The sequence below is a fragment of the Pseudorca crassidens genome, chromosome 16, assembly GCF_039906515.1.
Source record: "Pseudorca crassidens isolate mPseCra1 chromosome 16, mPseCra1.hap1, whole genome shotgun sequence".
Classification (NCBI taxonomy): Eukaryota; Metazoa; Chordata; class Mammalia; order Artiodactyla; family Delphinidae; genus Pseudorca; species Pseudorca crassidens.
The window spans coordinates 81,918,413-81,931,162 of NC_090311.1; the positions used below are offsets into that span (position 1 = coordinate 81,918,413).

At 40.2% G+C, this 12,750-nt stretch overlaps 1 protein-coding gene across 1 annotated transcript in view; it reads right to left on the minus strand.

Moving 5' to 3' along the window:
• Window positions 1-7,234: 7,234 nt before the first annotated feature.
• TSNAX (translin associated factor X) overlaps window positions 7,235-12,750 on the minus strand; it is a 44,599-nt gene continuing 39,083 nt past the window's right edge. Inside the window, exon 6 of the mRNA XM_067711099.1 lies at window positions 7,235-8,818. Coding sequence (XP_067567200.1) covers window positions 8,708-8,818 — 111 coding nt within the window. The 3' untranslated portion in view covers window positions 7,235-8,707. The remainder of the gene's footprint in view (window positions 8,819-12,750) is intronic.

The following is a 12,750-nucleotide window of genomic DNA, read 5'->3' on the forward strand; positions in this document are numbered from 1 at the left end:
ATAATGATAGTAAGGTTGATCCGAAATCTTGGAGATAGAATGGACAATAGAATGGACAAAATGCAAGAATCAGTTAACAAGGACCTAGAAGAACTAAAGATGAAACAAGCAACGATGAACAACACAATAAATGAAATTAAAAGTACTCTAGATGGGATCAATAGCAGAATAACTGAGGCAGAAGAACGGATAAGTGACCTGGAAGATAAAATAGTGGAAATAACTACTGCAGAGCAGAATAAAGAAAAAAGAATGAAAAGAACTGAGGACAGTCTCAGAGACCTCTGGGACAACATTAAACGTACCAACATTCGAATTATAGGGGTTCCAGAAGAAGAAGAGAAAAAGAAAGGGACTGAGAAAATATTTGAAGAGATTATAGTTGAAAACTTCCCTAATATGGGAAAGGAAATAGTTAATCAAGTCCAGGAAGCACAGAGAGTCCCATACAGGATAAATCCAAGGAGAAATACGCCAAGACACATATTAATCAAACTGTCAAAAATTAAATACAAAGAAAACATATTAAAAGCAGCAAGGGAAAAACAACAAATAACACACAAGGGAATCCCCATAAGGTTAACAGCTGATCTTTCAGCAGAAACTCTGCAAGCCAGAAGGGAGTGGCAGGACATATTGAAAGTGTTGAAGGAGAAAAACCTGCAACCAAGATTACTCTACCCAGCAAGGATCTCATTCAGATTTGATGGAGAAATTAAAACCTTTAGAGACAAGCAAAAGCTGAGAGAGTTCAGCACCACCAAACCAGCTCTACAACAACTGCTAAAGGAACTTCTCTAGGCAAGAAACACAAAAGAAGGAAAAGACCTACAATAACAAACCCAAAACAATTAAGAAAATGGGAATGGGAACATACATATCGATAATTACCTTAAATGTAAATGGACTAAATGCTCCCACCAAAAGACACAGATTGGCTGAATGGATACAAAAACAAGACCCATATATTTGCTGTCTACAAGAGACCCACTTCAGACCTAGAGACACATACAGACTGAAAGTAAGGGGATGGAAAAAGGTATTTCATGCAAATGGAAACCAAAAGAAAGCTGGAGTAGCAATTCTCATATCAGACAAAATAGATTTTAAAACAAAGACTATTAGAAGAGACAAAGAAGGACACTACATAATGATCAAGGGATCGATCCAAGAGGAAGATATAACAATTGTAAATATTTATGCACCCAACATAGGTGCACCTCAATACATAAGGCAAATACTGACAACCATAAAAGGGGAAATCGACAGTAACACATTCATAGTAGGGGACTTTAACACCCCACTTTCACCAATGGACAGATCATCCAAAATGAAAATAAATAAGGAAACACAAGCTTTAAATGATACATTAAATGAGATGGAGTTAATTGATATTTATAGGACATTCCATCCAAAAACAACAGAATACACATTTTTCTCAAGTGCTCATGGAACATTCTCCAGGATAGATCATATCTTGGGTCACAAATCAAGCCTTGGTAAATTTAAGAAAATTGAAATTGTATCAAGTATCTTTTCCGACCACAACGCTATGAGACTCGATATCAATCACAGGAGAAGATCTGTAAAAAATACAACCACATGGAGGCTAAACAATACACTACTTAATAACGAAGTGATCACTGAAGAAATCAAAGGGGAAATCAAAAAATACCTAGAAACAAATGACAATGGAGACACGACGACTCAAAATCTATGGGATGCAGCAAAAGCAGTTCTAAGAGGGAAGTTTATAGCAATACAATCTTACCTTAAGAAACAGGAAACATCTCGAATAAACAACCTAACCTTGCACCTAAAGCAATTAGAGAAAGAAGAACAAAAAAACCCCAAAGTTAGCAGGAGGAAAGAAATCATAAAAATCAGATCAGAAATAAATGAAAAAGAAATGAAGGAAACGATAGCAAAGATGAATAAAACTAAAAGTTGGTTCTTTGAAAGGATAAACAAAATTGATAAACCATTAGCCAGACTCATCAAGAAAAAAAGGGAGAAGACTCAAATCAATAGAATTAGAAATGAAAAAGGAGAAGTAACGACTGACACTGCAGAAATACAAAAGATCATGAGAGATTACTACAAGCAACTCTATGCCAATAAAATGGACAACCTGGAAGAAATGGACAAATTCTTAGAAAGGCACAACCTGCCAAGACTGAATCAGGAAGAAATAGAAAATATGAACAGACCAATCACAAGCACTGAAATTGAAACTGTGATTAAAAATCTTCCAACAAGCAAAAGCCCAGGACCAGATGGCTTCACAGGCGAATTCTATCAAACATTTAGAGAAGAGCTATCACCTATCCTTCTCAGACTCTTCCAAAATATAGCAGAGGGAGGAACACTCCCCAACTCATTCTACGAGGCCACCATCACCCTGATACCAAAACCAGACAAGGATGTTACAAAGAAAGAAAACTACAGGCCAATATCACTGATGAACATAGATGCAAAGATCCTCAACAAAATACTAGCAAACAGAATCCAACAGCACATTAAAAGGATCATACACCATGATCAAGTGGGGTTTATTCCAGGAATGCAAGGATTCTTCAATATACGCAAATCAATCAACGTGATACACCATATTAACAAATTGAAGGAGAAAAACCATATGATCATCTCAATAGATGCAGAGAAAGCTTTTGACAAAATTCAACACCCATTTATGATAAAAACCCTGCAGAAAGTAGGCATAGAGGGAACTTTCCTCAACATAATAAAGGCCATATATGACATACCCACAGCCAACATCGTCCTCAATGGTGAAAAACTGAAAGCATTTCCACTAAGATCAGGAACAAGACAAGGTTGCCCACTCTCACCACTCTTATTCAACATAGTTTTGGAAGTTTTAGCCACAGCAATCAGAGAAGAAAAGGAAATAAAAGGAATCCAAATCGGAAAAGAAGAAGTAAAGCTGTCACTGTTTGCAGATGACATGATACTATACATACAGAATCCTAAAGATGCTACCAGAAAACTACTAGAGCTAATCAATGAATTTGGTAAAGTAGCAGGATACAAAATTAATGCACAGAAATCTCTGGCATTCCTATACACTAAGGATGAAAAATCTGAAAGTGAAATCAAGAAAACACTCCCATTTACCATTGCAACAAAAAGAATAAAATACCTAGGAATAAACCTACCTAAGGAGACAAAAGACCTGTATGCAGAAAATTATAAGACACTGATGAAAGAAATTAAAAATGATACAAATAGATGGAGAGATATACCATGTTCTTGGATTGGAAGAATCAACATTGTGAAAATGACTCTACTACCCAAAGCAATCTACAGATTCAATGCAATCCCTATGAAACTACCACTGGCATTTTTCACAGAACTAGAACAAAAAATCTCACAATTTGTATGGAAACACAAAAGACCCCGAATAGCCAAAGCAATCTTGAGAACGAAAAATGGAGCTGGAGGAATCAGGCTTCCTGACTTCAGACTATACTACAAAGCTACAGTAATCAAGACAGTATGGTACTGGCACAAAAACAGAAATATAGATCAATGGAACAGGATAGAAAGCCCAGAGATAAACCCACGCACATATGGTCACCTTATCTTTGACAAAGGAGGCAGAAATGTACAGTGGAGAAAGGACAGCCTATTCAATAAGTGGTGCTGGGAAAACTGGACAGCTACATGTAAAAGTATGAGATTAGATCACTCCCTAACACCATACACAAAAATAAGCTCAAAATGGATTAAAGACCTAAATGTAAGGCCAGAAACTATCAAACTCTTAGAGGAAAACATAGGCAGAACACTCTATGACATAAATCACAGCAAGATCCTTTTTGACCCACCTCCTAGAGAAATGGAAATAAAAACAAAAGTAAACAAATGGGACCTAATGAAACTTAAAAGCTTTTGCGCAGCAAAGGAAACCATAAAGAAGACCAAAAGACAACCCTCAGAATGGGAGAAAATATTTGCAAATGAAGCAACTGACAAAGGATTAATCTCCAAAATTTATAAGCAGCTCATGCAGCTTAATAACAAAAGAACAAACAACCCAATCCAAAAATGGGCAGAAGACCTAAATAGACATTTCTCCAAAGAAGATATACAGAGTGCCAACAAACACATGAAAGAATGCTCAACATCACTAATCATTAGAGAAATGCAAATCAAAACTACAATGAGATATCATCTCACACCAGTCAGAATGGCCATCATCAAAAAATCTAGAAACAATAAATGCTGGAGAGAGTGTGGAGAAAAGGGAACCCTCTTACACTGTTGGTGGGAATGTAAATTGATACAGCCACTGTGGAGAACAGTATGGAGGTTCCTTAAAAAGCTACAAATAGAACTACCATATGACCCAGCAATCCCACTACTGGGCATATACCCTGAGAAAACCATAATTCAAAAAGAGTCATGTACCAAAATGTTCATTGCAGCTCTATGTACAATAGCCCAGAGATGGAAACAACCTAAGTGTCCATCATCGGATGAATGGATAAAGAAGATGTGGCACATATATACAATGGAATATTACTCAGCCATAAAAAGAGACGAAATTGAGCTATTTGTAATGAGGTGGATAGACCTAGAGTCTGTCATACAGAGTGAAGTAAGTCAGAAAGAGAGAGACAAATACCGTATGCTAACACATATATATGGAATTTAAGAAAAAAAAATGTCATGAAAAACCTAGGGGTGAAACAGGAATAAAGACACAGACTTACTAGAGAATGGACTTGAGGCTATGGGGAGGGGGAAGGGTAAACGGTGACAAAGCAATAAAGAGGCATGGACATGTATACACTACCAAACGTAAGGTAGATAGCTAGTGGGAAGCAGCCGCATAGCACAGGGAGATCAGCTCGGTGCTTTGTGACCGCCTGGAGGGGTGGGATAGGGAGGGTGGGAGGGAGGGTGACGCAAGCGGGAAGAGATATGGGAACATATGTATATATATAACTGATTCATTTTGTTGTGAAGCTGAAACTAACATACCATTGTAAAGCAATTATGCTCCAATAAAGATGTTTAAAAAAAAAAAAAATGAGGTGGGAGTAGTTGTCCTCTCATTTATCAAAACTCATTGTAAACTCATAGTAATTAACAAGCATGTTATTGGTACAAGGATAGGCAAATAGACCAGTGAGATAGAAAACAGAGACCCTAGAAAGAAACCCATATTTCTTATGAGAAATTGATGATCGAAAAAGTTTTCAATCCACGTTGAAAAAGAAGACATCTTCTTCATACTACACACCATATTCTGGAATACCAAAAAATTTCCAGATTGATTCCAAACCTAATGGAAAAAAGCAAAACTTTCAAATTTCTAAAAACTTACTGACAAAAATATAGGCTATTTATGACCTCAGGGTATGGCTGACATTCTTAAATAAGACAATAAAAACACAATGCATACAAAACTGGTAAATTTGATGTCATTAAAATAACACATTTCTGCATGAGAAAAGAAAATGCACGCCCAACCACAGATCAGGAGAAGGTATTTATATAAAGAAGAACTACAAAATTAGGGGAGCAGCCACGAGGGGTTTGGGGGAAATGACCTAACAGAAAAATGTCAAAATTATATGAATAAGTAATTTATGAAAGAATATGAGTGGCAAAGAGTTTTAATTGTAGAGATAGTCACTGTTAGATTAGACCATATTAAACTGTCAATTTCAATAGTTTTTGGCTCACAAAAAAATGCAATTTTATATAGGTAAAACTAGTAGCAGTAAGGGACAAAATCATATATATATATAGAGAGAGAGACAGAGACAGAGACAGACAGAGACAGACAGAGAGACAGAGAGACAGAGAGAGAGAGAGAGAAGAAATTGGCTCATGCAGTTATGGAGCCTGATGGAGACTGACAGGTCCCAGAACCGCAGTTGGCAAGCTGAAGGCCCAGGAGAGCCAATTACAGCAACTTACAATGGTGTAAAGCTCCAATTCAAAATCCAGCAGGCTCAAGAACGAATCAAAGCTGATGTTTCGGTCTGAGTCCAAAGGCCAGACAAGACCAATGTCTTAAGCAGTCAGGCAGGAGAAATTCCCAACTCAGTCTTTTTGTTCTATTCACATCCTCAGTTGATTGGATGAGGTCCACCCACATTAGGGAGGGCCATTTGCTCTACCCAGTCTACCAATTCAAATGTGAATTTCATCGAAAAACACCCTCACCAGACATACCCAGAATAATGTTTGATCAAATGCGGGGACATTCCAACGGCTGGTCAGCTTGGCACGTGAAGTTAATCATCACAGGCACTCACCCCCATGTTATTTGTAACATCACAGAACTGAAAACCATCCACCTGTCTACTCGTTCCACAAGTATTCACTCCGCACCCATTATGTGCCATGGGTTGTTCAATGTGTCGGGATAGACCAGGGGATACAGACATTCCTCCCCCTGCAAAGCTTATGTATTAGTTATGGGAGACAACTGGCAAGCATAATACTTGAGTTGGTTCCATGTTACTTATGTAAGCAGGGAGTGGTACTTTCCATAGTGTCAGGGAGACCATTCATAGTATATTCTCTATAGATGCCACTCTCTGAAAGTGTGTTGGGAATAAGTGGCAAATGGAGATTTAAATTAAATGAAGGCAGGCCTCATTTGGAAGTAGCCTATTAGCACAAACTTAAAAGTGATGAGGGAAATAGAGTACAGATATCTGGAGAAAAAAAGAGCCAAAAGGTAGAAGAAACAGACCTTGTAAAAAACAAACAAAAAACCCAATAATAATACCAATATTATCCTTGGTTTCGAGCTCTTTATCAGCGGTCCCCAACCCTTTCGGCACCAGGGACCGGTTTCGTGGAAGATGATTCTTCCCTGGACGGGGTTGGGGGGTCCAGGAATGGGGAGCGGCAGGGAGCAGCGTATGAAGCTTCGCTGGCTGGCTCACCTGCTGCTCCCCTCCTGCCATGCGGCCCGGTTCCTAACAGGCCGTGGACTGGTACCGGTCCATGGCCCGGGGGCTGGGGACCCTTGCTTTACATCACAGCCTACAAATGTGCCACCTATTTTGTACCCTTGCTCACTGATTCACGAGTGGAAGGAGGGCACCAGCAAGCACTCTTGTCATTTTGTGTGTATTTTTCTAGAAATAGTTTGCGCATTAACAAAAGCATATGGACATATTATTTTAACCTTTTCCACAGCAGTGGCATATCTACATTTTGCTATTTTCAGTTAAAACACCATGGATAATTTTCCATAACAGGACATGCAGAGCTGTCTGATTTTTTTTTTTTTAAGATGTTGGGGTAGGAGTTTATTAATTAATTAATTTATTTTTGCTGTGTTGGGTCTTCGTTTCTGTGCGAGGGCTTTCTCTAGTTGTGGCAAGCGGGGGCCACTCTTTCATCGCGGTGCGCGGGCCTCTCACTGTCGCAGCCTCTCTTGTTGCGGAGCACAGGCTCCAGACGCGCAGCCTCAGTAGTTTTGGCTCACGGGCCTAGTTGCTCTGCGGCATGTGGGATCCTCCCAGACCAGGGCTCGAACCCGTGTCCCCTGCATTAGCAGGCAGATTCTCAACCACTGTGCCACCAGGGAAGCCCTATCTCATTCTTTTTAATGGCTTTATAGCATCTAATTTTATGGTTGCACCATAATTGATTTAATTTGTCCTTCATGGAAGGACACTCACATTTGACTTTTTAATATTCAAAACATTGCTATAATGAGTATATTTTGAACATGTAATTTCACAAATGTCTGAATAAACTTGACAGATGCTACCAAAACACCCCTCGTAGAGATCAATGTCAATTTCATAGATCAATATCAATTTCTACTTTTCACAGCAGCCTGAGTCCCCGTTTCCCTCATATCAACATAGTGTTACCAGTCTTCAACTCTTTTTGTGTGTGTGTGTTACGCGGGCCTCTCACTGTTGTGGCCTCTCCCGTTGTGGAGCACAGGCTCTGGACGTGCAGGCTCAGCGGCCATGGCTCACAGGCCCAGCCGCTCCGCGGCATGTGGGATCTTCCCGGACCGCGGCACGAACCCGCGCCCCCTGCATCGGCAGGTGGACTCTCAACCACTGCGCCACCTGGGAAGCCCCAGTCTTCAACTCTTAACCCATCTGATAAGTGAAAAGGGCCAACTTGTAGTTTTAACTTGCATTTCTTCAACGAGAGAGATCGGGCACCTCTTCTCAGGCTTAAGAACCACTTGTTCCCTGAAGTCAGCATTCAGTCAGGAAAACAGAAAGCACTCGAGGTAACAGAAAGCATACAGGAAAGGATTTAACACAGGTGCTTCCAAAACCTTGGAAGGGCTGGGTGAAAGGAAGGTCAGGGAAAGCTGCCAGTGAGTTCAGGAAACCCAGAAGTCACAGGAATTGCAGGAAACCACGGCTGATGATCTCAGCTGCCGGCAGCCCTGAAGCAGGTATCAGTCGAGTGTGGAAGCTCCTGCAAGACCTCACGTATGCCATCTGAGCAAGCCTGACCCTGCCTCTGATGCTGAAGGAGCAATCAAGGCTTTTGTTTCTCTTCTGCTTTTCAAATATTACATGTGCCTCTCACTGGAGACTGCAAGTAAACCCTCTTAGCAAGGGAATCAAGGAAGTGTGGTTTCTAGGCTTCCAGTTCCTACAATGCAGAATGAGAGTTTAGGAGGCAGGCCTAGTACCAAGTATCAGCAGGCAGTGCCCGGCACGGTCTACTCCTCTGGCTAGGCGGCACTCACACCTTTCCAGCTAGGTTTAAACCTCCAGGCGACTTCATGCTTCCACCGAATAGGATGCATCGATCCTCCCCACAACCAAGGCTGTTCACTTTCTTCCTAAGAGGGGAGAGAGGAAGTCCTATCAGTCACTACCCACCTCTGATCTTCATTCCTCTTTTGGTTCAATACAACTTGCCTTTGCCATCCTGTAACTTGAAGACTAGATTAAAAGTTTACTCAACAAAAACATGCCCTATATGAAATAACGAGGAAAAGGGGAGGAAAAAAAAAGGCACAACTGATTAAAATATAAAAGATACATTACAAAGCAATGAGAAAATATGCATTGTCACTAAAGTCCTTGTTTCTGCAACTGCTCCCAAGGTGAGAGTTGATATTTAAAATTTTCTTCTTTTACTATTTATTCTATGTTCCCTGTGCCTTGAGTCAAAACCTCAGTTAATTGAGATGCTTTACCTGGTGCGTGGCTCAAATCGTGACTGCTAAAGGATCAGTGCCATTAGGATTCTGCCTCTTCAACGCTGCCAAAGCCTTCTATCCATTCTCCCTCCACGCAGGGAAGTACTAAGAGGTATCCAGAAAAACTACTGTCGGGGTGTGTGTGCACGCAGGCTCGCATGTGTACGTGTGGGTTCTGTTAGGTAGACAAAGAGTTTTGGAGGCTTTTATTTACATTATGATATGGAAGAAAGTTCTGGACTTTGAGTCCTGTGTTCTTGTGTTTCCTAGATGCTGTTCTGTCATGTTTCTTAAAGCAAGACTTGGGATTTGGCATATGTAATTGCTTATACTATTCAAAAGATCATTGAGATGGGTTACAAATAGGATTTTCCCCCCAAAAGGTAGACCAGTAAAAAATAAACATTTTTATGGCAAAAGCACAGCAACAAAAGCAAAAACAAGTAAGTGGGACTACATCAAACTAAGAAGCTTCTGCTTAGCAAAAGAAATCAACAAAATGAAAAGGCAATCTACTGAATGGGAGAAAATATCTGCAAGTCATATAACTGAAAAGGGGTTAATATTCAAAATATATAAGGAGTAGCAAGAAAACTAACAACCTGATTAAAAAATGAGCTGAGGAATTGGACAGTTTTCCAAAGAAGACAAACAAATGGCAACAGGTACATGAAAGGATGCTCAATATCGTTAACCATCGGGGAAATGCAAATCAAAACCACGATGAGATACTACCTCATTCCTGTTAGAAATGCTATTATCAAAAAGACAGGAGATAACAAGTGTTGGCGAGGGTGTGGAGGAAAGGGAACCCTAGTGCATTGTTGGTGGGAATGTAACATGGTGCAGCCACTATAGAAAACGGTATGGAGTTTCCTCAAAAAATTAAACACAGAACTATCGTATGATCCAGCAATCCCACTTCTGAGTATACATCCAAAGGAAATGAGAACAGGATATCAAAAAGATGTCTGGGGCTTCCCTGGTGGCGCAGTGGTTGAGAGTCCACCTGCCAATGCAGGGGACGCGGGTTCATGCCCCGGTCCGGGAGGATCCCACATGCTGCGGAGCAGCTGGGCCCGTGAGCCATGGCCGCTGAGCCTGTGTGTCCGGAGCCTGTGCTCCGCAACGGGAGAGGCCACAACAGTGAGAGGCCCGCGTACCAAAAAAAAAAAAAAAAAAAGATGTCTGTACTCCCATGTTTATGGCAGCATTATTCACAATAGCCAAGGTATGGAAACAACCTAAGTGTCCATCAATGGATAAGCGAATAAAGAGTGGTATATATAGTCATCCTCAGTATCCAAGGACAATTGGTTCCAGGACCTACCCTGCAGGTACCAAAATCCATGGATACTCAAGTCCCTTATATAAAAAAATGTAGTATTTGCACGTAACCCATACACATCCTCCCACATACTTTAAATCACCTCTCAATTACTTATAATATCTAATACAATGTAAATGCTATGTAAATAGTTGTAGATATAATGTAAATAGTTGCCAGTATACAGCAAATTCAAGTTTGGTTTTTGGAACTTTCTGCAATTTTTTTCCCTGATATTTTTGATCTGCACTTGGTGGAATCCACAGATGCAGAACCTGAGGATACAAAGGACTGACTGTATACAATGGAATATTATTCAGCCGTGAGAAAGAAGGAAATCCTGTCATTTGCAACAATCTGGAAGGAACCTGACAGCATTGTACTAGTGAAATAAGGTGGGCAAAGACAAACACTATATGATGTCACTTATAGGTGGAATCTAAAAAGGACAATCTCAGAGGAACAGAGAATAGAGTAGTGGTTGCCAGAGGTTGCGAAGTAGGGGAAACGGGGAGATACTGTTCAAAGAGTACACTCTCCCCGGGATAAAATTATCAAGTGTGGGGATCTAATCCATAGCATGGTGATTATAACTAATAATACTGTATCATATATTTGAATGTTGCTCAAAGAGTAGATCTTAAATGTTCTCACCACCAAAAAGAAATGGCTTGTCTCTATGTACAGTGACAGAAGTAACAAAAAAAAGGAAAGAAAGAAAAGAAATGGTAACTATGTGATGGGATGGGGATCAACAGAGGCAGTAGCTAATAGTATGACGGCTGGTAGTAATTTTGTAATTTATGAATGTTTCAAATCAACACATTCTACATCTTAAACTTACACAATGTCATGTGTCAAGTATATCAAAATTAAGCCGGAAAAATATTGAATAAAGGTTAAAAAAAGAGAAATAATCACTTTTACCCTAAAATTTGAAGACGGTATGACTGAAAATTAACTATGTATAATTTATTCCACAAGGCAAAAACCTTCTCTCTTGAAACACACCAATTATAGATGCATAAGGAACAAGCGCAATAGGTAGTCTCTGAATTAAAATATCAGTGTGCTTCTACCAAATGAGAACTTGCATTAGGGGACAAGGGAAGGGACAACGCTGGAACATGCACTCAACAGAACTTCACTTATTGTTTAAAAAACAAACGAACCGAAGAAAAGCCCACTACTTCATAAATCCTAGAAATTGCTTCATCTAGTTAGGATCCTTGGATTTATAAAGACTTCTTTTTATTATTATCTTTAAAGTATTTATTTATTTATTTATTTGGCTGTGCCAGGTCTTAGCTGAGGCATGTATGTGGGATCTAATTCCCTGACCAGGGATCGAACCCAGGCCCCCTGCATTGGAAGTGCAGAGTCTTAACCTCACTACCTGGGAAGTCCCTTATAAAGTCTTTGATGGTGCATGGGACCTTAAGAAATCATCTAGACCGGTGATTCTTGGCTTTTTAAGGTCAAAGACGCATTTCAGAATGACATGAAAGTCGTGGGCATTTCTAACTAGAGAAATTCTCTAACATAATATCAGCATTTCACTCACACAACTATAACAAAATTGAGTATCTGCCCCTGTCAGAGTATCACCATGGAAACTGCATGCTTATACAAGTGTACGATGTGAAAGACATATTTGGACTCCTCCAATAACAAGGTCTCTTTTTTTTTTTGCGGTACGCGGGCCTCTCACTGTTGTGGCCTCTCCCGTTGCGGAGCACAGGCTCCGGACGCGCAGGCTCAGTGGCCATGGCTCACGGGCCCAGCCGCTCCGCGGCATGTGGGATCTTCCTGGACCGGGGCACGAACCCGTGTCCCCTGCATCGGCAGGCGGACTCTCAACCACTGCGCCACCAGAGAAGCCCCAACAAGGTCTCTTAATCTGGGTCTAGGGACTTAGTTTTAGAGCATCCATAGATGGATTTCTGAAGGTCCATGCCATCTCCTTAAATTACATGCAAAATTTTGCAGGTAGAGTCTATTCAGTAAGTTATATTCCTGGGTTCTTCATGCCCTGAAATGCTTTTTCACACAGATTATATGGCTCAATCATAAAAACACCTGAGAAAAGTGAGGCACATATTATTTAACAGATGATAAAACTAAGGTGCAGAAGAATAAGGCTTAAGGTAAACCTGTTCAAGGTCACATATAATGTTAAGAACCACAAAAAGTGGTGTGTCATTGCAGAAAGGCTGTCATCTAAGTTTCATTAGACGTAGTT